We start from the raw sequence: 27,687 nt of genomic DNA, 5'->3' as shown, positions 1-27,687 counted from the left end.
AGAAAAAAATCTTAATCTTGAAGGCCTTGGGATATGGAAAAAGGGTAATTAATTTTTGAAAGTGCAAAATTTTCCCAGGAATAGAAAAGTGACATTTCTCTTAAAACTTTAGGGAGGAAAAATAATGATACCTGAAGGAAGAAATCAGAAAGGTAGAAAATTGAGGAACTTCTGGCTTATTTGACCTCTTCATGCAGGGGTTTTGCCGTACTGGAGCAGGATCCTGAAAACTACAATGGCTCGGTCAGGGTGAGTCCCTAAAGCAGTCAAGAATTCAAGGAGCCAGAGAGCAAGGACAAGCTGTGTCCTGGGAAACAGCCAGGGGTGAACCCGCAGAAGCCCAGTTCTGTAGCAAACCCATAGCATCAGGACTCAGGCAGATCCTGGGCCTGCACCTAGGGTGAGAATAACAAGGCCAAGAGGAAACTGAGAGCCAGGACAATGTTTATGGATATAATTGGCAAGTCTACAACATTTTTCTGTTGGCCACTGGCCATATGGTACAGGGGTAAGTCTATGAATGGGTTAACCTTGGTCTTTTCAGAAAAAATTTTTTTCCATTAAGTTTATCGGTACATTTAAAGCAAACACTACAGTTACATTTATCACTGGGATCTTGTACCTTTACATGGTATATATATATATCTTGGTTCTTGTTTTTTCCCCAATACCCCTGCCCTCCCTTCACCCCCTTCACAACTACCTATTTACAAAGACTTTGTTTCCATTTTTTCACATTTTCTTTTTTCCCTTATTTCCTTTCCCCACCCCCTTCCCACTTCCCCTTTAGCCATTTTCTTCCTATTTCACATTCCCAGTTATACTATTTGAACCTTATTTATACTTTTAGTTTTTTACACCAGAGAAACTATTCGGTATTTACTCAGGTGTCCTCTATTTATTTCACTTAAGGGTATGGCCTCAATGTGCATCCATTTAGCTATAAATATTTCTAGTTTCTCACTCTTTATGGCTGAGTAGTATTCCATTTTATAGAAAAACCACATCTTCTTTATCCAGTTTCCATTTGATGGGCATTTGGGTTGATTCCAGATTTTAGCCATTACAAACTGTGCCGCTATAAACATGGGTGCACATATATCACTGTGGTATGATCCTTTTAATTCTTCTGGAAAGATACCCAGCAGAGGGATGGCTGGGTCAAATGGAACCTCTAGTCCCAGCTCTTTGAGGTATCTCCATATTGATTTCCATAGTGGTTGCACCAGTCTGCCCTCCCACCAGCAAAGGAGAAGGGTTCCTTTCTCCCCACAACCCCACCAGCATTTGTTATTGGTTAATTTCTTGATAGTAGCTATTCTTTCTGGGGTAAGATGGAATCTCATGTTGTTTTCATCTGATCTCTCGAATGACCAGTGAGGTGGAACATTTTTTCATATATTAGTTCACTGCTATTACTACTTTGAGAAATGTCTGTTCATTTCAGATGCCCATTTTTTAATTGGGTCTTTGGGTGGGGGGAGTCTGATATTTTTTAGTTCTTTATATGTTCTAGATAGTGATCCTTTGTCTGAGGAGCAGCTGGTAAAAATTTTTTCCGCATTGTAGGTTGTCTCTTAGCTCTGTTGGTTATTTCTCTTGCACTGCAAAAACTTAATACAATTAGATCCCACTTGTTGATTCATTGAGCAAGTTATCGTGCTGCTGAGGATTTGTTCATAAAGTCTTCTATGCCAATGTCTTTGAGAGTTCTGCCTAATTTACTTTCCAGTAAGTTTAGTGTTTCTGTTTTGATATTTAGATCTTTAATCTACTTGGATTTTATTTTAGTGCATGGTGAAAGATAGGGATCTAGTTTTAATCTTTGGCAAGTTGAAAGCCAGTTTTTCCAACACCATTTATTAAAGAGGCTGTCTTTCCTCCAGTGAGTAGGCTTGTCAAAGATGAGGTAGCTGAGTATGTCTGGTGTTGTTTCTGCATCTTTTAATCTATTCCATTGATCCTGGGGTCTGTTTCTTTGCCAGTTCCATGCTGTTTTTATCACAATGGCTTTGTAGTATAGTTTCAAGTTGGGAATTGTGATACCCCCTGCCATGCCTCTGTTTCCTGGAAGAGATTTTGCTATTCTAGGTCTCTTCTGGTTCCAAATGAATTTTTGGATTGTTTTCTCAACTTCTGTGAAATATACTGTTGAGATTTCCATCAGAATTGCATTGAATCTGTATAGCAGTTTTGGAAGTATGGCCATTTTCATTGTGTTGATTCTTCCTACCCAGAAGCAAGGGATGTTTTTCCATCTTCTTATATGCTCTTCTATCTCTTTTTTTCAGAGTGTTATAATTTTCAGTGTAGAGGTTTTTTGTCTCCTTCATTAGATTGATTCCTAGATATTTCATCTTTTTGGATGAAAGGAATTGTTTCCCTGATTTCTCTCTCAGTGAGTCTGTTATTTGTGTACAAGAAGGCTATTAATTTTTGCATGTTGACTTTGTATCCAGCTACTCTACTGAATCTGTCAATTAAGCCTAGTAGTCTTTTGGCAGTTTTGGGGGTCTTCTATGTAAAGTATCATATCACCAGCAAATAGTGACAGTTTAACTTCTTCCTTTCCTATCTTTATTCCTTTTGTTTCTTTCTCTTGTCTAATTGTTGTGGCTAATGTTTCTAGAACTATATTGAACAGGATTGGTGACAGTGGACATCCTCATCTTGTTCCTGATTTTAGTATCAAGGTTTTCAGTTTTTAACCATTTAGAATGATACTGGCTGTTGGTTTTTCATAAACAAATAGCCTTAATCAGGTTGAGATAAAGACCATCTATTTCTTTAGGGTTTTTATCATGGATGTGTGTTGCATTTTGTCAAATGCTTTTTCTGCATCTGTTGAGATGATCATATGGTTTTTATCCTTAATTTTGTTAATATAGTGTATTACATTTATTGATTTACATATGTTGAACCATCCTTGCATCCCTGCGATAAATACAACTTGATCAAGGTGTATGATCTTCTTGATAATCTTCTGTATTCTCTTTGCCAGTATCTTCTTGAGGATTTTTGCATCTATGTTCATTAGGGAGATTGGCCTGTGGTTCTCTTTTTTGGTTGGGTCTTTCCCTGGTTTTGAAATCAAAGTAATACTTGCTTCCAGGAATGAATTTGGAAGTATTGGGTCCCTTTCAATTTCATTGAAGAGTTTAAAAGAGTAGTGGTTATAAATCTTCTCTAAATGTCTTGTAGAATTCAGCAGTGAAGCCTTCAGGGCCTGGGCTTTTCTTTGTTGGTAATATTTCAATTACATTTTCAGTTTCCCTGAATGTAATTGGGGTATTTAGACTTTTAATATCTTCTTTATTATATATATATATATATCTAGGAATCTGTCCATTTCTTCTGTATTTTCCATTTTATTAGAGTACAGATTTTAGAAGTAGGTATTGATGATCCACTGGATTTCTGCTGAATCTGTTGTTATTTCACCATTTTAATTCCTAATTGAATGAATTTGAGCCTTTTCTTACCATTTTTTGATAAGATTGGCTAAGGGTTTATCAATTTTATTCATTCTTTCAAAAAACTAACTCTTCAATTCATTGATTTTTTTTGTATCATTCTCTTAGTCTCCATTGCATTAATTTCTGCTCTGATCTTTATAACTTCCTCCCTCGTATGAACTTTCAGTTTGTTTTGTTCTTTTTCTAGAAGCTTAAGGTTAAGCCTTAGGTTGTTTATCTGAGCTCACTCAATTTTCCTAGTATTGGCATTGCTGCTATGAATTTCCCTTGTAGAACTGCTTTCATTGTGTCCTATAGATTCCTGTATGTTGTATTGGCATTATCATTTAATTGTAGAAACTGTCTAATTTCTTCTTTAATTTCCTCTGTGACCCAATGGTTGTTCAGCAGGGTGTTATTTAATTTCCATGTGTTTGTGAAGTTCTAGTTTCTTAGGCCATTAATCTCCAGTTTAATTGCACTATGGTCTGATAATACACAGGGGATAACTTCTATTCCTTTGCATTTACTTAAGCATGTTCTATGAGCTAGCATGTGGTCTGTTTTGGAGAATGACCCATGTGCAGCCAACAAGAATGTATATTCTGATTTTGTGGGATGGAACACTCTGCAGGCATCTATTAAGTAAGTCCATTTGTTCAAAAGCTTGGTACAGTTTCAGTATTTTTTTGTTGATTTTTTTTTTGGTCTAATCTGTCTATCTGTGTCAGTGGCATATTGATGTCCCCCACTACAATTGTATTAGTGCTTATTTCATCTTTCATAACCATTAATATTTGTTTTGTGGAGTTGGGGGCATTAGTGTTCAATGCATATATATTTATGATTGTCATTTCTTCCTCTTTTAGTATTCCCTTCACAAGGATGTAGTGGCCTTCTTTGTCTCTCTTAATTAGTTTTGGTTTGAAATCTATTCTGTCCACAAATAAGATAGCTATCCCCACTTTTTTTCTGGGCTCCTGCCACATGGAGAATTGTTTTGTTTTGTTTTGTTTGGTACTGGGGATTGAACTTGGGTCCTTGCACTTGCAAGACAGGCACCAGAACCACTAAGCTAAATCCCCATCCTCTGTTTTGGTTTTTTTTATCCGTGGTACCAAACAAAAACAAAACAAAATAAACTTTTGTGTCAGGTAGTGCCACCTCCTGCCTCACAAGCCCAAGTTCCCAAGTTTGATCCCTGGTACCAAAATAAATAAACAAATAAAATAAAATAAAAGTTGTTGGATTTATTTCTCATGGTCCCTTACTGTTTTTAAGATATTTCTTTTCATGGTCACTGACTACAATCCTACCTTCTATATCTGAAATTCTATCTTCACATTCATTCTTCCTGCTGCAAATGCTTTCTATAGAATTTTTAATCTCCTAGATATCTGTTTGAATCTGTTTCATGGATTCTATTTCTTTCCTATATTGGGCATTTAAAATTTCCATTTCTTTTCTATGCTGGGCATTCATATTTTCCATCATGGTTCTGAGCTCATCTATTTTTTTGTCTGTTTCTGTTCTAGAGTCTCTAATCATGTCTCATTCTTTTCACCATCTCTGTGGTTATCTGGGAAATTATTTGTTTTGAATTTTTCTAGGGCCTCATTTATCTTTTTTATTACTTCCTGTGCTATCAGTTCAGGGTGTCCAGATGGTTGACTGTCAGACTTTTCCACCTCATTTCCTCCAGAGTTTACCTTTGGTGGGGTGGAATTCTGTGTTTGTGTCTTGTTTAAATGCCTTCTCATTTCTATTTTTGTCACTGGTACTGTCCTTTGTTTAATTCCTGGGTTAATACTTCAATCTTCCAGATATAGCTGGTCTTTAGGTTTTGAGTCTCTAATATCTGTGAGGCAAACTGATTTTCATTATACCAGGGAAGATACCTGATTAGATCAATCACAACACCATAGCCCAAGTGATACAGTCAGCAACACAATAGCATCAAGCACAGCTTAGAAAATGACAATTTGAAATGGGAACAAAGGGGCTAAAGGTGTATGGAAGGTGGGATGGATAGGGGAAGGGTAATAAGGGAAAAGAAGAAAATGTGAGATAAAGAAAAGATGGAAATAAAGTGCTTGTAGATGGGAAGGGGAGGAGGGGGTGAAGGGAGGGCAGGGACAAGGGAAAAAAATGAGAACCAATACCTGTCATGTAGAGGTGCAAGATCCCAACAATAAATGTAACTGTACTGTATCCCTAAAATGTACCAATAAACTCAAAGCTGAAAAACAAAAACAAAAAAACCAAAAACAAATAAAAAAGAAAATGACAATTTGAGGTAGTTATTAATCTATCACCTTTAACTATGTGAATGAAATAAAAAAATCAAAATTGAGGGCCAGCCCAAAATATGTTATAGTGGATAAACTCTTCAATATTGCAACTTTACCCTTCAGGATGGGGATTTAGAAGGAGTTGGGGAGGGAGGGATAGATGGATAGGATAGAGAAAGGTTAGAAGTGAGGTCAGAGTACAAAGGAAGATCACACAAATTCTAACTTGAAAAGAAGAGGAGAAGGTGGAACAAAATATTCCCAAAAACAGAACAAGCTAACAACAATAGGGAGGCTAGAGACTGTAATCACTTTAAAAACTAATGGCAATTGAGAGAAATAAAAAGGGAAGAAAGGGAAAAGAAAGAAAATAAATTTGAATTAGGATAGGAACAGGAACAGAAAGGGAGAACAATGGAGATCAAGGTGGGAGAAAGAGAATGAGAGAAAAAAAGAAAAGATAAGAAAAAGAAGATAAAAAGGGAAAAATTGAGAAAAGAAAAAGAGATACTATTTTTAAGTGATTAAAGCTAAGAGAAAAATATTACTTTGAAAATAAAAAATACAAATAGAAATAGAGGGCCTCCTTCAGGGTATGCCTCTGTTAACAATAGACGGTGTGGGCAGGACTGTACAGATCTAAGTTAATTAGTCTCAGCAAGCCAGCAGCTGTCCCCTGAGGTTCAGGCTGATTTTTTACTGCAAGACCCAAGTTGGGATCTCTGACCTCTTGCTGGGTTGAACTCTGCAAGGCTCTATTGCAGGTTCCAGCTGTCTTTCCCCTGAAGTTAGACCAGGTTCTGTTGTGAGGTGCTGGTCCCTCTGACTTAACAACTATGGTGATGTGGTGTGCCTTTATCGCAGATTTTCTTCACTTTTCCAGAGGGCTTCAATTTTCATCTAGGAGCCTGAGAGGCCTTTTTTCTCCTGTTCACCTTCTTTCTACTGTTGACATGCAGCTGGGCTCCTCAGGTGTGCCAGATCAAAGGGATGGCCTACCAGAGGGTCTTGAGCAGCTGCCAAGCTCCTCTGGTGCACTGCTTTTCAGAAAATTTAAGTGACAAGGTCACCTACTGAGATATAAAATGAGAGGGGAGAATGAACCTAGAAGTTGGAGGAGCACTGTTTGGTATAGCTTCTACGGAAAATTCCATGAAGGTCCAACTAAGGCCCCAAACAAGGATTTGCAGAGAGTACTATGGGTGAGGCAGGGGTTGGATAATAGAAAGTTGCAGTAATCCAATCACTAAGTCTAAAGGTCATTTTCTCATGAAACACTACAAATGATTATTAAGGAAATGGATGGGAAATTTCTTTAGGACTAGGATTGGCAGGTGATTGAACAGTGAATACCTGTTATATTAGGATTCTCAAAAAAAAAGCCATAGGATGTATATAAAGGTTTATTGTAAGGAATTAGCTCACCCACTAATGGAGCTGAGAAGTCCCACATATACAGTTGGCAAGCTGGAGACCAAGGACAGCCAATGATACAGTTCTAGTCTAAGTGTGAAGGCCTGAGAATGAAGAAGGTAAACCATTTAGCTCCAGTCTGAAGGCCAGTAGGCTGAAGACCCAGGAAGAATAAGTGTTTCAGCTTGAGTCCAAAGGCAGTATAGGGAGAATAGTGTCCCAGCTTAAGGCAGTTAGGCAGCAAGAACTTTATCTTACTCGAGGGAGAATCTGCCTTTTTGTTCTGTTTAGATTTTTAACTGACTAGTAGGAGTCCACCCACCTCAAGACAGCAATCTGTTTTATTCCATCTCCCAACTAAACTGTTAGTCTCAACCAGAACACACTCACAGACATGCTTACAGTAATGTTTGACCAGATGCCTGGTCTCCCCAGCATAGCCCATTCAAGCTGACACATCAAAATAACCATTACACTCGCCATGCGTAAGACACATGGGAATCTACCTCCACACAGGATGCCTTCTGCAACAAATGTAAACAGGGCTCTTCTCTGATGAACACTGACCTTTTAGAGATCCTTCTGAGCACTAGTAATTTATCACAGGTGATGACCACAGAAAAGATACCATAAAGCATGTACATATATTTAAGGTATCTCCCTGGAATGGCTTTGCAAACGCATGTACCTGGTTGACCATCAGCATCTCAAGCTCCCATGTTTAATCATTTCTTCCTCCCTCCCAATTTCCTACCTGCCTTTGTCCTTTGTGAGCCTCACTCAAGGCATTGGGGAAAATGTCTAGACTCAGATATGCGAAGGCCACATGAGTACTGCTAGAACTAGTGAAGGGCATGTAAAACCTGAGAGTATAAAGGGATTGGTGACAATCTGCTTCTCTGCTTCTGTCATTTATGGCTGAGGCCTCAGTGTTTCATGAAAAACCCCAGAGGGTACCTCCCTGATTATTCTTTCATGAAGGCCATGCTCTCTCCCAGGCCTCCTAATACCTAGGTCTCTTTTCTCTCTCTTCCATTATTTCCTATAGAATAGTGGGACCCAGTGATGTACTGCTTTCCTTCTGGCTAAGTGGGTCTGCTTAAACACCTCTTTTTGTAGGGCCCAGATCACTGAGGCCCATGTAATGATTCTGCCATTGTCTCCAGATTCAAGTTCTTTCACCTGACAGTCCTGTCGCTTCTACCCACTAGTTCTAACTCAAACTGCAGCCCCAGCCATCCAGTCAGATTCTTAGTGGTTTCCATGCCTTCTAGAAAATGCTCTGAGTGTCCTGCCCTATTCAGATTTAATTTTATTACCTAATGTTTATTGATCCATTTTATGTGCTTGCCTCTAGTCATTACTGCATAGACTTCAACCTCAGACCAGACCTGAGATTCTAGTATATCACTCTGTCTTCCTTACAGATACATAGAACCAGGCTGAGACTGCTTGACTCGTTCAGCCTAGGGTGCTTCAGAACTATAGCTAGAATACATGTTGGTCTGATCCCACAAATGATCCCAGATCTGTCCCATCTCCCATCTCACTGGTTCATATCCCTGACCCTTCGTCCCCATTTCCTCTGCTGCTGCCCTTAGTCAGAGCCTATGCAATTGATGCAATGAATGTTAAGGGGCCTCCTCTTTGGCCTCCTCTCCTTTGGGCACTCTCCTTGCCTCTGGGTGGATCTGCCAGACATAGGGTACAAAGCATTAGGCAGTAGTTGCCTGCTCTACCACATATATGTGACTTTAAATCCCAGCATCTTCATTCACCTGCTTCTGTGGTCTTGGTTTAATCCACTTGACTTCCGTAAGTCCAAATTTCCTCATGCAAAAATAAGAATTATGATAGTATCTGTATCAAAAGTGTTCTGTTTTGAATGTTTAATGAGATAATAATAAAGTTCAAATCCCTGACAAATGGCAAAGGCTCAGTACACGTGAACCATAGTTACATCATTCTGCCCAGAAGGAAGCCTCCAACATGCTTCCCCCTTGCCTAAGGCCCACCAGGGGCACTCAGCCCTCTCCACAACTGCTCCTGACTTTCTCTTTCACCTGATTTCCTTGTCTTCTAACTCTCTGGTCTCCTTCCTGGTCTCTTTCATTTCCTGACCTCACAGTGGAAATTAGGGAAAGGAGCAAGTGTTCTAGGGTCGGGCAGACCTGGGTTTGCTGCTCAGCTTTGTCCCACCCCAGTCCTGTGAGCTTGAGCAGGTTTTTTAAATTCTCTGGGCCTCAGTTTCCTCATCCAGAGCATGAAGATAAGGTTGTAGCGAGGATCACATGTAGGAAAAATCATCCTAAGAGGTGCTTAATGCTCTTAGCTGTGTTATTAAAGGAGTCCCTGTTCCTACTGTCCTGCCAGTCTCCCCACCTGGCCTGCCACCCTTCCTTCTATTTTTCTCAGTCCTGGGGAGCACTCCTGGCCATAAGAAAGTTTCCTTGCTCCTCTGCCTTCTTTTGGATTTGCCTTGTGGAATTCCTGTAGTGCTTTATCACTGAAGACTTAGAGAACTTTGTTTCGTACAGTTCTTTATGGTCCTCACAGTTGTTTCCAAAATCAGTACAATTAATTTGTACAACTCTAGTAGGTAGTCCAGTCTTACAGTGTAGCCTGCAGGAGGCCCTAGATCCCAATCCCAGGACTGTGATTAGGGGTGGAGGACTGGTTCGTGGTCACAAATGGAGGCCTGGAGCCAAGTCTTCTGCCCTTATGTAACCCTGCCTCTCTCCCCTGTACTGTTTTGCCCCTGAGTGACTGCCACTCACCCATCTTCAATGTCTGTTCCAGTGTTACAGTTATTTTTCTATCTGTGCCTACTTTGTCCCCACCAGGGAAGACGCAGTCTATGGCTCCCCTAGTCAAGTGCTTTTCAAGTTATTTGGCGGATATCATCAAATGCATTGAAATTTGAATTTATGTGCAAAGTCGTTGCAGGAAACTAACAATTGTATTGGCTAAGAAGGCCGAACTGGTACAGTGAAATTTTGCTCCACAGTAAGAACCTTAAAGACAGATCCTACTGTTCTACCTACTTCTTTATATTCATGCCTTGGGCTTTGATTCCTTGGATTTAGAGAGCTTGTCATTAGCTACTTCACCCTCGTGTTCTGCATTCTTGTTCTATTATATCCCAACACTAGGTTGTAATTAATCTGCTTATCCATCTGCTTTCCCCACCACCAGACTGTGAGTCCCCTAGGGACAGGTGTCATAGTCCTGTCAGTGTCTGTGGCCTGCTACCGTGCTTGGCACATAGCTAATGGAACCTGAACAAATAACCCAGAAATACCCACCTGGATTTCCCTTGTATCACCCTATGTGTGTACTTATTGCCATTCTCTTAATATGGTTCATATTATACATATTTCTTACCTCTCATACTGAATTAAGGTCAAGCTTCATGTTTTGCTCATTTCTGAACACCTCCCTAACAATCATGGGGGGAAGAAAGAGCCATAATTCTTGAGTGCCTATTTTATGCCAGTAGTGATTTCAAATATATTATCTCATTTTAAAAATAATTTAATTTAATTCTCCTAATAGGTCAATAAGATTCACATTATCATCCCTGAATTACAAAAGAGAGAGCTGAAACTCAGAGGGAAAAAAGTAATTGAATTTGGCCAAATTTATACAGCTAATAAGTGGCAATGCTTGGACTTGAATCTCTGCTGCTCTATGAACAATGCCTTCCTTTTATGGTGTCGCCTTTTGTTTGTTTTTATTTTTGGTTTGGTTTGGTTTTGAGGTTCTAGGAATGGAACCTAGGTTCTCACATACGGTAGGCAAGTGCTCTGCTGCCTTTTACTTCTTAACAGCACACAGGATAGTTGGATTCTTTATCTTAGCAGATGCCAGAAACTCTGCTGAACTGAGACTCAGATTTAAACTCATTGAGTCAAATCTGTGCAAGTCTCCTCTTCATGCTTCAGGCACACATACTGCCTGCCCCTCCCCAACGGGTTGCCTGGAAATGCTTCTGAAAACAGGTGCTGTGTGCTCACAATGCATCAGGTACAGAGCTGGAGACCAGACTTTCCGCAGTATAAGGGGACAGCAGACTGACAGTGATGGGTATTGTGATCTGTGCAATGAGGAGACAGGGGACCCAGGCTTAGTCAGCCTGGGGTAGTCTCACAAGGCTTCTGAGTACATCAGGAAGGATAATTGAAAGCCAGCCAAGCTAACCCAGAGGAGAGCACCACAGGAACAGCATATGCTGAGTCACTGAGGTCCAGAATTGCCGAAGGACAGCCTGGAATGAGGAGGTATTTCCATGGAATAGAACAGGGGGTGCAACAGGTGCTACAACTGGTCCCCTTGTGTTCACATCAGGAACCAAAGGTCACAACAAGCTGCCGGCCCTTTTCGCTGCACAAGTATGCTGTCAGTTTAGGTTGACAGCTAAGGCATTCTACCCACCTAGGAAATGAGCTAGAGAAATAGCTGGCAGCATCTCCATCTATCTTTAGGGAGGTGAGACATAAGTTTGCATTGAAATAATGAGCAAGCAATTGGGCAGACACACATAGCAGTGTCATTTGCCTGCCTTAGGATGTGGCTGTCCTCAGTAGGGCAGGAGGATGTAGCCTAGCTTTATACCCATACTCTCGCTGTGCTCCAGGAGCAGGAGGCCCAGAGGGTAACAATGGCAATGGTCTAAATGGGACCAAAGCCTATTTGGAATCCTTTTTGTAGATGGTGGGATGGAGTAAAGCATTCTATCCACACTGGGCCACAGATTGGCATAGCGAAAATGTTAATTGGATTTACCCAATTCAAATTTTTCCCTTTGCTGTGCCTGAAAATGTTCTTTAACTTGAGACTCTGTAAAACCAAAGGATGGCTGAAAACTGAGTAAATCCTGCAATGAACTGTATGCAACTTAGTCAATAAGAAATATGGGTGGATCTATAGTCACTGCATATAAAAACAAGTCCAGTATGGTGCTGGTGTTTACTTTGACAAAATCTTCAAGGCAGATTCTATCTTGGTCATGCCTGGGTCTTACCCTGTTCTCCCATGTTCTCTGATTATATCTCACTACTGCCACCATCCCACATGTCATCACCAAACCACTGTGGCCTAGTCCCTTCCACATATCCAAGCTGGCTGCCCCACCCTGAGAGTGTGGCGAGGCTCTCTGCCCCTCACAGTGGGTTGTACATAAAAGTCAGCTGAAGCCAGCCATGTGTAGTGCGAGAACTGCCTGAGCCTGTGGCCCACACGCCCCTTAGTTTTTGCTGTTTGCTTACCTCCCAGCTCTCCATTCCAATTTTGCTTCCTCTAACGCATTCTTCACACTGCTGCCTGGGTGATTTATCTAAAATTCAAATGCAATCATGTCACTTCCCTGCTCAGAACCCTTCAGTGGCTTTCAGATCCTTTCAAATACCAACCAAACTTCTGAAGCATTTAGAGCCCGGCCACTCACGAGCAGGCTCCTCGCCACCTCCCTGGCATCATCCCCTAACTCCCCTTGACAGCTTGTGACACAGCAATGCTGAGTTACTGATGACTCAAGCCCACAGTATTATTTGTTTCTGAGGCTGCCAGAAATGGTATTCCTTCCAAGTTAAACCTTACAGATCTGATCAGCCTCTAAAACTTCTCTCATTTGTCCCCTTCTCGGAGACCCTCGAAGACCAAAGGCACGCGTAGGCTGCCCCTGTGTATTGTTCAGGCACCTGCTGCTCGCAAGGCTGCACATTCCTGACACTTGTTAATAGAGGCCCTGCATTATCACTGAATAACGCTGGGCCTCAGACAGAAGAGCTTCTTGCTCCTGGTTGATCCATTGTCCGGTTGTTCCTCCTCTCCATTCTGTAAGGAGCTTATGCTTCAGCCACAGCTCCACTGATACCTGCCTTTTGATTCACTCTCCCAGGTCGGGCCAATCACTGGTCTGCGATCATTGGTGGATCCCACTCCAAGAATTATGTGCTGTGGGAGTATGGAGGATACGCCAGTGAGGGCGTCAAACAAGTTGCAGAATTGGGCTCACCAGTGAAAATGGAGGAAGAAATTCGACAACAGGTAAGAACGAAATTGGAAAATAACCAGAACCCAGAAACACCAGCAGAGGTACCAAATAAGTTTCAGGATTGGACCCACCAGTGAAAATGCAGGGAAAAATTCAACAACAGGAATTAATGGCCATAGAGTAACCAAAACCCAGAAATGCAGTCAAAAACATCCCTTGGGTTTATTTTCCAGGATCTTGAAACTTGCAGTGCATTGTTGTGGGAGAAAATCTGTTTGCTGAGTTTGAGGGCTTTCTGTCAAGTAGAGCATGGGACACAAATGCCCCTTGTGATGTCTCAGATTTTTTTTTTTTTACTAGATTCACGTGTTCTTTGACTTAGGCTAAATGCTGCTGCTGCTGCCACCCTGTTGTTAGAATGCCATGCCTCTTGTCTCCTGAGAGTTGATGCAGTGATTTATGGTTTTCTTACTATAATCCTTGGGGATGGAGAGTGATACTCAATCTGTCTAAGCCAAATTGCCATTTCTAAAAGTTACCATTTGTATATTGGCACACGCTTTTTGCAACTCTGTCTTGGCTGTTTGATAGATCAACCAGTCATTAGTCATTATCACCATGGGGGGAAGCATCCTGTGTGCGCCATGTCTTGTGGGACCAGGAGCCGTCCCGTTGTCTAAACTCCACACCACTGATGGATAGGGGAGGAAAGGCCCATCCTTCTTGTCAATTTGTTTGGCTGATGGTGTCATTGTCCCTCATCAAAAGCCCGATTTGGTTGGCACCAGCGAGACCACTGAGAGGATCTTGGAAGAAGAGCTGCAGGTCCTCAGTGGTGGTCTGCTGTAGAGAGGCCCCTACCTGGCATCAGCTGTCACTAACCACAAAAGCCCCTCTGGCCTGACAGAGCTCAAGGCAGCCAGACCTCATTGCCCCCTAGGTGTTCTGAAGGGAGAAGAAGCCTGTGCGTGGGGTGTGCTCCTGTCACAGCCCTCCTTGTGCTTCTGTCCCACATCTCCTGAGATGATGGAGACCAGATACATGGCTGCCCCAGTGTCCTGCTGTGTGTGCTGAGGGACTTGATCAGTATGACAGCCCCCAGGGCTTTGGACCCCAGTGCCACCTGGACTCTAAGCTCCTTCACATCTTACTAAAGTGAAGGCAGCAAAAGTCACCTTGATCCCTGAGGAATCCTTGGGATCATAGTTGGAAAAATATGTCCAAGAACAAGCTTATGTTTCTTACTAATTTCATTTCAAATCTTTTCTGGAAAAAGCAAATTTCTGACCCAATGTTTTAAGATGTGCTATCTAACTACTCGTTTAGCCAGCTAACTACCCTATTCCCCTGACACTGACTGCCATGCCTCGTCAGTGACGTCACTTCCTCCAGCCACAGCAGTCATGGGGGCGCCACATTGGTGTTAGTCTGCCCGGGCTGCCCTCATCCTCAGGGTCCACATTCCTGATTCTCAGACGTGGAATTGTGACCCATGGGCTTATCTGGCTCTGTGCTGTGGGATGTTGAAAGCCATTTATTACCAGTAATAGTTGAGAAATGAGAGTTTGCAAATAAACTTGATCAAGATCATCGGCATCTTCATAATAATGCCAGTGTAGCTTGTTGGCTTTCTTGAGAGGTCTCCAGAGAGAAGCATGCAGAAATCATGTAAAATTGGGATTGTACTGTACCAGTGAGCATTGCCTGTCATATAGCACAACAATATAGTAGTTGCCAACTCATGGATGAGACCCCAGCCTTCCAATGTCCCTCTTAGGACTATGTCCTTTTTACCAGAATGCCTGGGATTGTGCCAATTTCTGCCTATCTCAGCTGGCTCATGTTCCTGACATAAAGTCATCATAATAAGCTTAACTATGGATTCTGCACACAGAAAAGAGCATATGTCAGCATCTGTTGCCACCCTTCCAGCCCTCTGGGTGCTGGACACCTATTGTTAGCTCCCCTCACGTTAGGGCTGAGAGGGCCATTGTATTATTACCCCAGTTCTGTGGATAAAGAAACCAGGGTATGATCATCGCAGAAAATCCAGGATTTCAGCCCAAGTCTGTCTGGCTCCAAGACACATATACAGTGCACTATCTTCACTGAAAATGTAGAATTTGCCCGGCCCAGTGCAGACCTTGAGCCCTTTGTTCAAAACTTATAAAAAATTTCAACATGGTGATGGTATGAATTTTACAGCATGCGAACCCGTGAGACTGCACAGCCCACAAATCTAGCTGTGCCTATGCGCCCTTCCTGACCCACACTGCTGCCCTACAAAGACCTTCGTCTCATCAGCCTCACAATGGGGACCCTGCAAGCAGCACTCTCAGCTCTGCAAATGTCAGTCAGAGAGGAATTTCAAGGTCCCTTTACGTCCAATCCATCCACAGCTCTAAATATTGTTCCCTGCAAGCACACAACTTATACTTTTCTGCGGGTCAGGTAAGAAACAACATGAAAGGGAACACAAATACGAATCCTCCTAGAAAATAAAAGTGTCTCTGAATAACTAGGGGACTTGTTTGAAAACATCTACAAACTAGCACCGTTCTCAGCCCTTAATACCTTATATCCTTCCCATCACTCTGTCAAAGAACAGGAGCCAACCATGATGAAAATAAAAAGCCCTCCCCTCCGACGAAAGACATTTAAATGATTGCCAGCATTCCCTTATTATAGACTTTTCTCTCATGGCAAGTTTTAAGGGCCTTAAAAACCACAATAGGCATTGTTGGAGGTAAATTTTATGCTAATGGATTTCAAACACAGATGAATACAAATACTGATCCCATTAGTAGTGGAAAATTATAATACCATTGAATAGAAATTTTCATGTTACTAGAAGTGCAAAGCACTAAGAAAATTTATGAAAAATGAGGGCACAGTTATTGGCGGTAAGATGCCAGTGGCTAGAGAGAGGGGGGAGAGGCCTGATAGTCACTCTCTCTTGGGGAAACAGAGGCGGATGCTTCCTGGAGAACCTGGGGGTAAGAAACAGAGCTGTTGCCAGCCTGGCAAGTTATGGATAGGTAATGCAAGAAGGGAGGAGGCAGGAGTAGGGGGTGGTAGATCACATATGTAGGTCAAGGTGTGAATAGAAGGTGGATTGATGCATCCTTGTTGCTGTGAAAACGTTCATCCCACTAAGACCACTTGTTCTTTAGCAAGCACACACTTAGAGTATGTTTACTAGGTGTCTGGTTGGGTCTGGCCCAAAAATAGTGCCCCATTCACCCAGTTATTCATGCTAGAAGCCTAGGTGATCTTTGATTTTCCCTATGTGCCCTCCCTTCCCTTTTAAATCCATCCAGCTCAATCTGCCTTCATCCCCACCTGCCTGCCCTTCTAACCACACTAACCTCTGGCCTAAATTGCTACATCAGCCCGCTGACCTCCCTGCCCCCAATCTTCTTCCTGTTATCCTCACTGCCCCAGGGCCATCTTGATAAAACACTAATCGGGTCGCACCATTCCCCACATGCAACTGCTCCTCTCTGACCCCCAGATAAAAATCCACATCCTGTACATGTTCTCTCAGCTGAGAATATCTTCAACTGATAAGCTCCTACTCATCTTTCAGGACTGTGACAGTCCTGGAATTTGCCATTCCAAACTTTGATACCAGTTGTACCATTTGGTACCAAGACCTCTCTTCCTGGTCCTTTCAGCTAGTAGCTGCTAGGGTGTCTCATGCCTTAGCTCCAATGTTAGCTCCTCTGGGGAGGCGGGGTCGGGCCTGCTTTCTCTGGACTCTGGCAGTTCTTGTGCTGTCCCTCTCCTAGGCTGACTCATCACAGCTCGTCTCCTCCGTCTCCACTAGACTGTGCATCTCTCAGAAACAGCCACCTTGTTGGTTTTCCTCACTGCGGGAGATTTCCAAACCCACTTCTGCTGCTTTTCATGCTATTCTGTTCATTATTGTGGCTGCTTTACCTCCTAAATAATTTAAAATATGTCCAGTTGTCTCTTTCAGATCATTCTAGTGCCACTGGGTCTTAAGGACTTCTTCTTGTTTTCATTGACACCCCCCCCACTCGATTTGAATTGTTTGTTCATCTTCAGCTGGTCTTTCTTTTCTCCTGTGGGAAAACACTCTGGTGATGGTGCCTTCACAGAATGACTCTTTTTTTTCCCTGGTTTCACCTGAGCTTTTGTCAGCTCTCAGCCTGGGGTCATCTACAGAACAGCTAGTGGATGCTCAGACTGTACTCCCTCGTGGGTGAGGCTGCAGGTCCACTGAATGAAGGGCACCTGGGCAGAGGCTCGTCTTCCTTGCTATGTCCTCAAATAATCAGGGAGGGATTTCTTGTGCCATTCCTAAACACAGCTGTCCTTCAGAGCACCCAGTTTCGTGCCAAGACACTTTCCCCATGTGTCATTTCCCACAACTCAAGATGTCTCTTCTCCCCATTCAGGGCTCAGGAACTTTCCTCTCCAGCACTGGGCCCAGATCCTAGGCCAGGACCATGACAGCTCACGCTATACACCAGCTCCTGCCTACTGTTGTGGTGGGAATTTTGTCCTCATTTCTGGAACCTAGGCAATTGCATAGTTTTAGAAATGTGTTTTGTTATATTCTGTCCAGTGCTTCTATGAGTATGTAGCAGAAAGGAGAACCTTTTGCTTTAGCTCCCTCCTCCGTTGCCCAGGTGTCAACTGAACATCTCCCGCACCTAACGTCTGAATTGGTTTTATCAGAAAGGGAGCCATGAATGTCTCATCCAAAAAGCTATGAGCTTTGACTCTCCACCTAATCATGAAAATGCACTACAGAAACGACTTCAGCTTTCACATCTCTCTGAGTTCCAGGCTGCCCAGACCATATGAGGGCAGTAATTACGGGCATTGATTGGTTCATCTTCAGAAGGCCCTGGGTGGGTGGATGGCTTCGGCCCGCCAGCAGAATTTTCAGGCCACCTGTGGCAGGAAAATCAATAAACAAGCAGGTGTTCTTTTTCCTTTAGTGTTAAATCTGTGTATTTGGTTGTAGGACCTACAAGAAAGGATTTAAGAATTTTCTCTTCTTTTCTCCTTAAAATCTTTGGAGCTAATCTCTCTCTACTAAACTTTTGGTTTTGTCTGATAACTTTTCTCTAATAAAACCATCACCTGGCCTCTGGTGTTTTCCATGAATCCTGACATGCTTTTGTCTGGTTGAGAAACACATACACATGCGAAACATATACATACACACACTACCAGCTTTTATTTATAATAATGAAGCCTCCATGATCTCCCATTCTTATGAGAAGTAACGTTGTATAATAAATAAACTCATTGGCTTAGAATCAAGATTTCCTGAGTTCACATCCTAGCTTCATCATTTACTGTATGACTCGATTTCCTCTTCTATGCGATGACACAGACATAGAGTCAGCCTTGTAGAGTTACTGTGAGGACAGAATGAGCTGACAGAGATACAGTGCTTCGAGCACAGCCCACCCAGTAATTAGTAAATTGCTAATTAACTAATGATGTTATCTGTCATCACTGTGTTTTCAGTCTTGGCACTGTTTCCTCATTAGTAACAAGAAACCTTTGTCCTAAAATCTCAAAGCCCCTGCAGGAGCCAGGAATTTCAGCAACTAATCATTCAAGTTCCTCATGCCATTCCCCAGCTTGAAGAGCCTGGAGGATGAGGCCACCATCATTTACGTGGCACTCTGTCCGCGCCCCTTCCTCCTACCCCTGCTCATCAATGTCAGCTCCCAGAATGTCCCAAAGTTCTTACCTCAAGGGTAAGAACTGTGCCCTCAAATAAGAAAGGAGCTGGAACGGAGCTCTGTGCCCATTTCCTGCCCACCTGAGCCTGTACTGTGTCCCTGTCTTGGAACAGGCTAATGGGGATGTTCACAGGACTTCGGTCAATGCCACCTCCATCTAGCACAGGGCCTGGAGGCAGCCAAAGGTGGAGATCATCCCCCCCTGTGACAGGACACCAGCCAAGGGGTAGAAATGTGTACTAAGCTCCCAACTTGAAGAAGGAAGTGGTCTGAGGAAGTCTCTTGATGGTAGATAACAGGAACATACTCAAACTACCTTTATAGGAGTGGAAAAGCAGGACTCATAGCTTTTCTATAGAGTGCAGAGCTGGATGTAGTGGCTCATGCCTGTAATCCCAGCACTTGGGAGGCTGAGGCAGGAGGATCACTGTGAGTTTGAGACCAGCCTGGGCTACATAGTGAGTTCTGGGTCAGTCTCAACTACATAGTGAGACCCTGTCTCAAAAAAAAGACAAAAATAAATAAATAAATAAATTTGCAATTCTATACAGTTCTGAGATGTCTCCCAAGGCTACAGCTGGAAGACATCGATCTCAGATGGCCACTGTCATTCTCTGGCTCATCTGTACCAGCCTGCACTCCCGGTGTCTCTTTTAGGCTCCTCTGGGTGGACCCCTTCCCCTAGCCTTTGCCAAAAGACCTGCTGTCTCAAGGTACTTGTGTTATACATGAAGGCTGAGTGATCGTCCTCTTTCGCCTCTCGCAGCAGCGTTGGTAACTCTCAGTTGAAAAACAGAAAAGACAGGCTAATCACTGGACATCCTGGGCTTTGCGCTCCCTGCATCAGCCATCTAACTCTAGGCCCGCCTGTGGCCACCCAGCCTGTTACTACATATGGGGCTTCTGAGCAGTGGGAAGTGGGAGCAGATGGTAAATGACATTTCAGGACAGCAGTGGATAGGCATGAATTAGACTGTATCTCAGCGCCCAGCCAAAGGACAGCAACCCAAGCCGGAGGAAGCCTTAATGTGACTTCTAAAGTCTTTTACCGTGAATTCACCGAACTCATTGAGCCTTAGGTTTTCATTTGCAAAATGGTCCTAATAAGAAGAACTACACATGTTATAAAAATACATACACACTACTTGGCTTGGTGTGTGAGCCTATTATTACTCCAGTTATTGGGATAAGAATTGAGTTGGAAGCATTTATAATCCCTTTTTCTCCCTCCTTCTAAAAGGGGGGTTTGGATTTGTTAGGTTGGAAAATAGTTGAAAGAAGAATTAAATTGTGCTACCTAAAAGCTGCTAGAGAGTGAAGAGCAGGAAAAAAAGGAGAAACAATGGAAGAAATAAGGAGCTAAGACAATGCCGGTGTTTTAAGGAGTAAGAAGAGACATTTTTGAGCAGCTGCCATTTAGCGTAGAAATCAAGGAAAGAAAGAAGGATCCAAAGCAGAGTTTTAGGGATTTGTTTTTCTAAAAGAAAGAACAATAAAAGAATTTTTAGGAGTACATTGTAGAACACTGTGTGATATAATTTTCCCTCTGCAATTTCTTTAAGAAACATTCAGTGGGAACCTGTGGTACTTTTTGTCTTGATTTGTTTCTGCTGCTATAAAACAGAATACCGCAGATGGGGTGGATTATAAACAACAGAAGTTTATTCAGCTCACAATTCTAGAGGCTGGGAGATCCATGAGCGCGGCACCACATCTGGTGAGGCCTCTGTGCTTGGTAGAAGGGCAAACAAACACCAGGAGGACAGAGAAGGAAAGAGGGCCACTGCTTCTATTGGTTGCACACCCACCTTACTAGTCCTGATCCATCGCCTCTAAGAGCCCCACTTCTCAACACGGGCACCCCGACAACGCGATTTCAATGAGTTTTGAAGGAAACATTTCAGCCGCTGCATTTGTCCAGACTTGGGTCACTTTGGCTGTATTTTTTAAGTGTATCACCCTGCTCCAAGAAGCCCCTCAGGTGCCCAGTCTTATCTGGGCTCCATTGCTGACTCTGTGCACTCCGTCTCGGACATGGCTTCCTCCTGTGCTTGCCTATGTGGGCGGGCGCTTCTGGCTAGGACAAATGAAGTGATACTTGGGCTGGGGCTAAGGAAAGGAATTGAATAAAGATTCTCCATCACAGACTCTTGATAGAGAAATTAAAAGTGTTGGAAAGGTCTGATTGCGTCAGAGGAAGCCTCAAGTGCCTTCAGTTGAGTCTGCAGACAAATCCAACTCACAGTAGGACGAGCAACCCAAGAGTGATGGCTCACTCTTCAATCAGATGCCACAGCTGTGCTGGCAGGAGGGTGCTGACAGCAGCATTCCCTGCCCCGAAGTTGAACACAGCAGAAGCCCTAGTTCCTGGGAATGTTTCTGAGAATCACTGGATGAGAGAAGTGTGGGACAATTTATTCAAGACTTATGGATTATTTAACTCACTAAAGATATCTATTTTTACAGTTACTGAAAAAAAATATTGCAAGCAGAAGGCAAACTTAAGTGGGGGATAATTAACAAATTGCCTTAAGATTTAGAGGGAAATTTAGCAATATTTATCAAAATTGTACATTTTCCTTTCTGTTGTTGTGGTTAAAAAAAAAAAATCTAACATTTACCACCATAACCATTTTTAAGCACACAGTTCAGTAGTGTCAAGGCTCTTCACGTGGTTGTGAGTACATTTTCTTTATACATTGACATGGAAATTCTATACCTGAGAATTTGCCTTTCAGAAATACTCTCAGACAAAGGCATGTGGGGAAGGATATTTATTATAAGATTATTTTTTAAAAATGGAAACACAAATTTTATATCGGGGGGGCATGTGAATAATCCTGTCTACACTTAGTGACCATCAAGCTATTCAAAGGAATGAGGCCCATCTGAGGGTACCACTAGGAACCGGTCTTCTGCTAGGTGGGAGGAAGAACAGCGTGTCTGCAGTGCTGCTACCTGGAAAGAGGGCAGGTGGGTCAGAGTAGAGGGACTGCGCACACACATAGAGAATTACACAGCACAGAACACCGCTGTGGACATGCACACAGCGAAAGGCTCATCACCTCTCGGGCAAACCAGAAGAGTCAGGGGCCAAAAGAACTAACAGATTCGTTTCCATGTCCCCTTGTGTCCTTCTGTACTGCTTAAATTTTACCACATACCCACATCACCTTCCTAAAAGAACAATATTTAAATTAGCCAAAAAAGCTTTGATAGGAAACTGAATGTTCTTCCCTAGAATGCTCTAGAAATTATTAATTTATAAATTGAATGTGACTCCCCCAAGAAATACCCAATTACTTTTCAAACTGTATAAGTTGACTCCATAGAAACTGAAAACTAAACAGCCATGCATAGTCAGAAAAGAAAATGTCTGGAAAAAAATAATAACAGGTGTGGGGGGACTTGCTGACTCAGATATTAAAACCCTATAAAGCTACAGGAAATAAAACTGTGAAACTAGAGCATAAAGAGATAGAACAATAAAATCTAACGGAAGTCCAGAAGTAGACTCACTTGTTCGTGAGCTAAGTATAGTAAGGAAAGTATAGTTTTGTACCAGTTGAAGAAACAGTGGATTGTTTAATAAATGGCAGTGGCTGGAAGCCAGCTAGAGTGGCACATGCCTGTGAGCCCACCTGTGTAGGAGGCCGAGACAGGAGAGTTACAAGTTCTAGGCTAGCCTGGGCAACTTAATGAGCCCCTGTCTCAAAATAAAGCTTCAAAAGGCCAGGAACATAGCCCAGAGGTGGAATACTTGCTTATCATGCAGGAAGCCCTGGATTCAATCCACAATACTGCCAAAAAACAAAGCAAAATAAAGTAAAACTAAACAAGATGGCGGTGGCACAACTCGAAGCCATCTGGAGAAAAGCAGTTTGCGAATGACATACTATATACATTAAATGTACCAATAAAACTAATTTTTAAAAAAGAAAAGCAGTCTGCCTTTCACCTCAATCCTTGAACCAAAATAACCTCAAAATATAGCAGAGATTTAAATATTTGAAAATGAACACATGAAAGTATTATAAGAGAGCCTGAGAAAATTCATTTTTTTGTAATCTAGAGCAAATGGGTTTTGTGACCAAAGCAGGTCATTTTATGACTATTGGTCATAAAAGAAATGGTAGATAAAGCAAACTAAAAACACTTCGAATTATGGAAAATATTAATTTTTAAAAATAACAAAGTAGGGGGAATATTTATAACTCATCCTTATGAGCCTATTTATTGTGAGGGAAGTGGTAGTAGGGGTTGAATCCAGGGCTTCCACACTAAGCAACATCCCTATTTTTATTTAATAACAGGATCTGACTAAGGTATCCAGGCTGAGCTCAAATTTGTGATCTTCCTGCCTCAGCCTCCCAGAGTGCTGGGGTTACAGGTGTGGGTCACTATGCCCAGCTACAAGTCAATTTTTGAAAGACTGAGAACTAGTAGAAAAATAAAGCACATTGACAGGTCTCAGAAGAGGAAATTAGATGACTTTTAGATATTTTAAAAGATGCTTAATCTCATTCACAATTATAGGAATGCAAATTAATTCCGCAGGCTAAAATTTTTTATCTAACCACATGTTGACAGTAGTACCATAGGGAAACATGCTTCCTCTTTTGTTCATTTTTTTTATCTGTACATGTTTCCAGTACATGATGATTACATTCTTTGTGGGGAGCTGGAACGTGTACATAATACATCTTAATTTTTTTCATCCTCTTCCCTTTTCCCCCCTCCTCTCCCTCTCCCACCATCTCTTAATCCCTTTCCCACATGAAGATCTATCTCCCTACTTCTTGTCTATCCTATATTTTGCTCTTCATTTATATTTTGAGTTTGTCCTATAAGAGAAACCATGTGATATTTCAGCTTGTGTGTCTGATTTATTTTACTTAATATTATAGTCTCGAGGTGCGTACATTAGGAAACCGACTTTCACCCACTGATGATGACAATGCAGACTGGTATAACTTTGCAGAGCACATGTTCCTCTGACCCAGTAGTTCCTGTCCAGGAATTTATATTTGCAAATATAGTCACACAGAACCACATGCTATTTATTGAATATTGCATCACAAGCAGTGGAACAATTTACATATCCATTAATAGAGTCCCATGTAAATAAAAATAAGAATCTGATATTAAAGATTTCTAGGAGAGATGGTTTAGTTAATAGCAAATGTGCTAGAGAGTATTCATAATGTGTTCACTTTGTGTTACCTTTCCAAGCATGCATGTTTATATCTCCTGAAACGGAGATATGAAGTAGTGATTGCTTGGTGGAAGGGAGAATGAGCACCCCCAGGCCAGGAATAAAAGGGAACCCTTTATCATATTCCCCTTGGTGCCTGTTGAATGTTATGCCATATTTTCATGTTTAGCTATTTTAAAAGTGATTTATTGTTGAAATTTAAAAGAAATAAACAAGCTGTCTTAGTTTTCTCATTGTTGAGACAAAATACCAGACACTTAAAGTTAAAAGAGGAAAGGTCTATTTCAACTTACAGTTTATAGAAGTTTTAGTCCATGAGGGGCATCGCAGAGGAGAAACAGTCCATGGCAAAGCAGGCAGAAGACAGTAAAGCAGCAAGCAGAAGCAGCTTGCCTTCTTTCTGTCCCTTTATGTTCCATCCAGGGTACAAGACTGTTAATTGGTGCCACCCACACCCAGGGTGGGGCTTCCATTATCCACACTCATAATTATGCTAATTTAATACCACACATCCTGGGCCAGGGATTTAGCTCAGTGTTTCCAACGCCTGCCTTGCAAGCACAATGACCTGAGTTTGATCCCTGGTACAAAAAAAAAACCAAACAAACAAAAAAAATAAACACATCCTTAATTAGCCCCAGTACCATGCAACCTAGATCCAGCCAGCTCTGAAAGCTCCACCTGGAAGTGCATGAGGCTTTTGGGGGGACATCAAGTTATAAGCCTTAACACAGCCGACCCATAAACCCCCAAGCTCACTAATACTTAAATGACAATACGTAAGAAAGCACGTTGTGTGGTCTTGGTGGATTATTTTCATCCTGGAAATTGAGACAGCTGCTAGCTCCCAGTATTTTTAGATGAGAAAACTGAGGCTCACAAAGTATCTGTACTTGAATTGTCCAAATGCTAATGGCAACAATGTGCAATACAGGACTCTTGACTTCTCTCATTGCTAAAAGAGAACCTAAGGAGTGCCCCTGAAAATGTCACCCCACTGGACATATTCATCCAGCTGCTGAAAAATGTACTTTCACCAGATTCTGGGTTTTTGAGGCAGTTTAGTTTTCTTATGAATACTTCTCATCTAAAAAAGAGGTAGGAAAAAGATATATACTAGTAGAGACCATTCATTCATTCTTATGCTAAACACTATATTTGGGAAATTGTTTGCCCTTAAGGGGCTCGTGGTTTCTTATATGTGATTAAACTATAGTGCAGCTAGGGCTAGGAAAGTCTAGTGCAGGGACTTGAAAGTCTAGTGGGAACTTGAAGTTGTCCTGAGTAACACTGAACTCAAGTTTCTGAATTCTCAGTATATACAAAAAAAGTTAACTCTTTTTTATCTTGCTTTTGATAACACCATCAGAATGAGGATAATGGTTTTTATCATCACCTTTTTTAAGGTTGGACTCATTAACAAATCATGTTACAAAGCATGACTTTCACACTTGTGGCTGAATAGTGTAGCTGTCCCATGTCTCCTCTGCATGTGGTCTTCAAATCTGCTTTAAGATGCATTGCTCCCTTCCTGTCTCTAGTAACCTGTGGGAATGTCACTGTGATCCATGCAGTTCTTCAGCTCTGTTATCCTGATGCTTTCTAGAATCAGTGTGGTATTTTCTGTGCAAACAAATTTTTATAGCCCATAGAAGCTGCCCTGAAACACCCTGCATCAAAATAAGAACTATCCACTCACCAGACCAGCCTGCCAGAGTGAAAGACATATGAGGCATAATGTGATAGAGAATAAGCCTGTAAAGACCATAATTGGCTATCTCATGAATAAACTTCAATACTAGACAGAGGAGATTACAAATAAGCCATTAGGAATTGGGAAGTAGCCACTGAGGGTTTCTGAAATGAGAAGTACCTGGAGACCAAGGCACTAATCCATTCAACCAATAAGAAATTGGAATCTACTATGTGCAAAGCTGAGTGAGATCTTGTTCTTGAGACCTTGGCACAGAGATAAATCAGACCCAGCATGGCAGACACATCACATTTCCTCTCTGACTATAATGCACTCTCTCTATCACGCAACAACTTACAATCCTTGTCTCAGGGAAGGAAAGAGATTAGATTGTCTCTAAAACTTCACAGTGTATGACATTAGCTTCAGAAATTACAAAGCCCTAAGTCACAGTTCTAGTTGTTCTTTAGCTACATAAACATGCCAACTTTTAAAACAGAAATCTAAAAATGAAAGTTAGTGGAGCCCTCTCTCAGAAAAAGATTTCATTAGTCAGCTTTCTGTCATCATGATAAAATACCTCAGATAAACAACTGAAAAGGAGGAAATGTTTATTTTAGCTCACAGTTTCAGGGATCTCAGTCCATGGTGAGTTGGCCCATTGCTTTTAGGCTTATGGTGAGGAAGAACAGCATGGTAGGACCAAGTGGTGAAACTCATAAGCAAAGCGAGAAGGGGCGAGGGTCCCTAAAAGGACAGATTCCCAATTACCTAATTTCCTTCAACTAGGCTCCTCCTCCTAATAAATGTTCTGCTATTTCTCAATAGTGCCACAGGCTTGTGAACAGGCTATCAACACATGAATCATTGGGGCACATTTCAGACCCAAACTAGCAGAGATATTTTACTGCCTCCTTGATTCTGTCCCCATGTTATAACATGCTCTCTTGGGCCAGGGATTTAGCTTAGTGGTTCCACTGCCTGCCTCACGAGCACAAGGTCCCGAGTTTGATCCCCAGGACCAAAAAGAAGAAAAAAATAACATGTTTTCTTGACACGGTGTAATCAATAAAGCTTATAAGATCTGGCTTCAAGGGCTAAGGGAGATGGAAAAGAAAGCCATTACAAACTGATAAGATTCACTTCAGAGTTTTGGGAAAGATTAAATGGAGAAGTAAGGGGAACATATTAGTTCTACACAACTCTTTCTTTAAATGAATGACTCACAAAATCTCAAGCCAAATTTTGAAAGATGAGGAATTTGCCAGGTCACACAGAGGGGAAAGGCATGCCAGACCACATGAGATGGTCTGATGTGTCCACACTTTCCCTGAAATGCCAGTGATTCTGTGGTACTGTTGGGGAAGGAGTAGGGTGGAACACCTTCATTCACTCGTCCTTTGCATAAACATTTTCTGTGTACCTACAGTATGAAGGCAGGAAAACTATTCTTTCAAAGTCTACTGCCATTTTTAATAGCATGTGATATTTAAAAATGAGTAGTTTTCATTGATCAAACGTCTGCCTTACTAAACAGACCTGTTTTGTGAATCATTACAACAACCTTGGAAGGTGGTTATTATTCATTTCATTTTCCAAAGTTCAGAAAAGTTAGGTCACACTACTAATAGCCCTGGAGTTGAGACTATTCCCTTTTTACCAGTTGTTTTCCTCCTGTTGTCTCTCCATCCTTAAAGGACATTTTTCTCCCATCTGGAGCCATCAGAATTCCACTCAGCCTTCTATACTCCACCTTGTAATAGTACCTCTTCTGGTCTTTCCAAATGCTTGGCATTTCTAGTCTTCCAGTGCATTTTGTAAACCTCTTGGTTCATTTCCTGCCATGTATTCTGGGTATGCGTACCTGTTTCTAAAAAAAGAAAATGGGAGTTG

At 41.9% G+C, this 27,687-nt stretch overlaps 1 protein-coding gene across 1 annotated transcript in view; it reads left to right on the top strand.

Moving 5' to 3' along the window:
• Spon1 (spondin 1) overlaps positions 1 to 27,687 on the top strand; it is a gene marked incomplete at its 5' end in the record, with an annotated part of 272,587 nt that overhangs the window by 151,850 nt on the left and 93,050 nt on the right. The window contains one exon of the mRNA XM_010615374.3: positions 13,059 to 13,207. Within this exon, the coding sequence (XP_010613676.1) occupies positions 13,059 to 13,207 (149 nt within the window). The remainder of the gene's footprint in view (positions 1 to 13,058; positions 13,208 to 27,687) is intronic.

Source organism: Fukomys damarensis, unplaced genomic scaffold, assembly GCF_012274545.1.
Source record: "Fukomys damarensis isolate Sample0158 unplaced genomic scaffold, DMR_v1.0_HiC HiC_scaffold_16, whole genome shotgun sequence".
Lineage (NCBI taxonomy): Eukaryota > Metazoa > Chordata > Mammalia > Rodentia > Bathyergidae > Fukomys > Fukomys damarensis.
The sequence above is the reverse complement of the archived record's forward strand: the minus strand, read 5'-3'. Positions and strand labels throughout refer to the sequence as shown.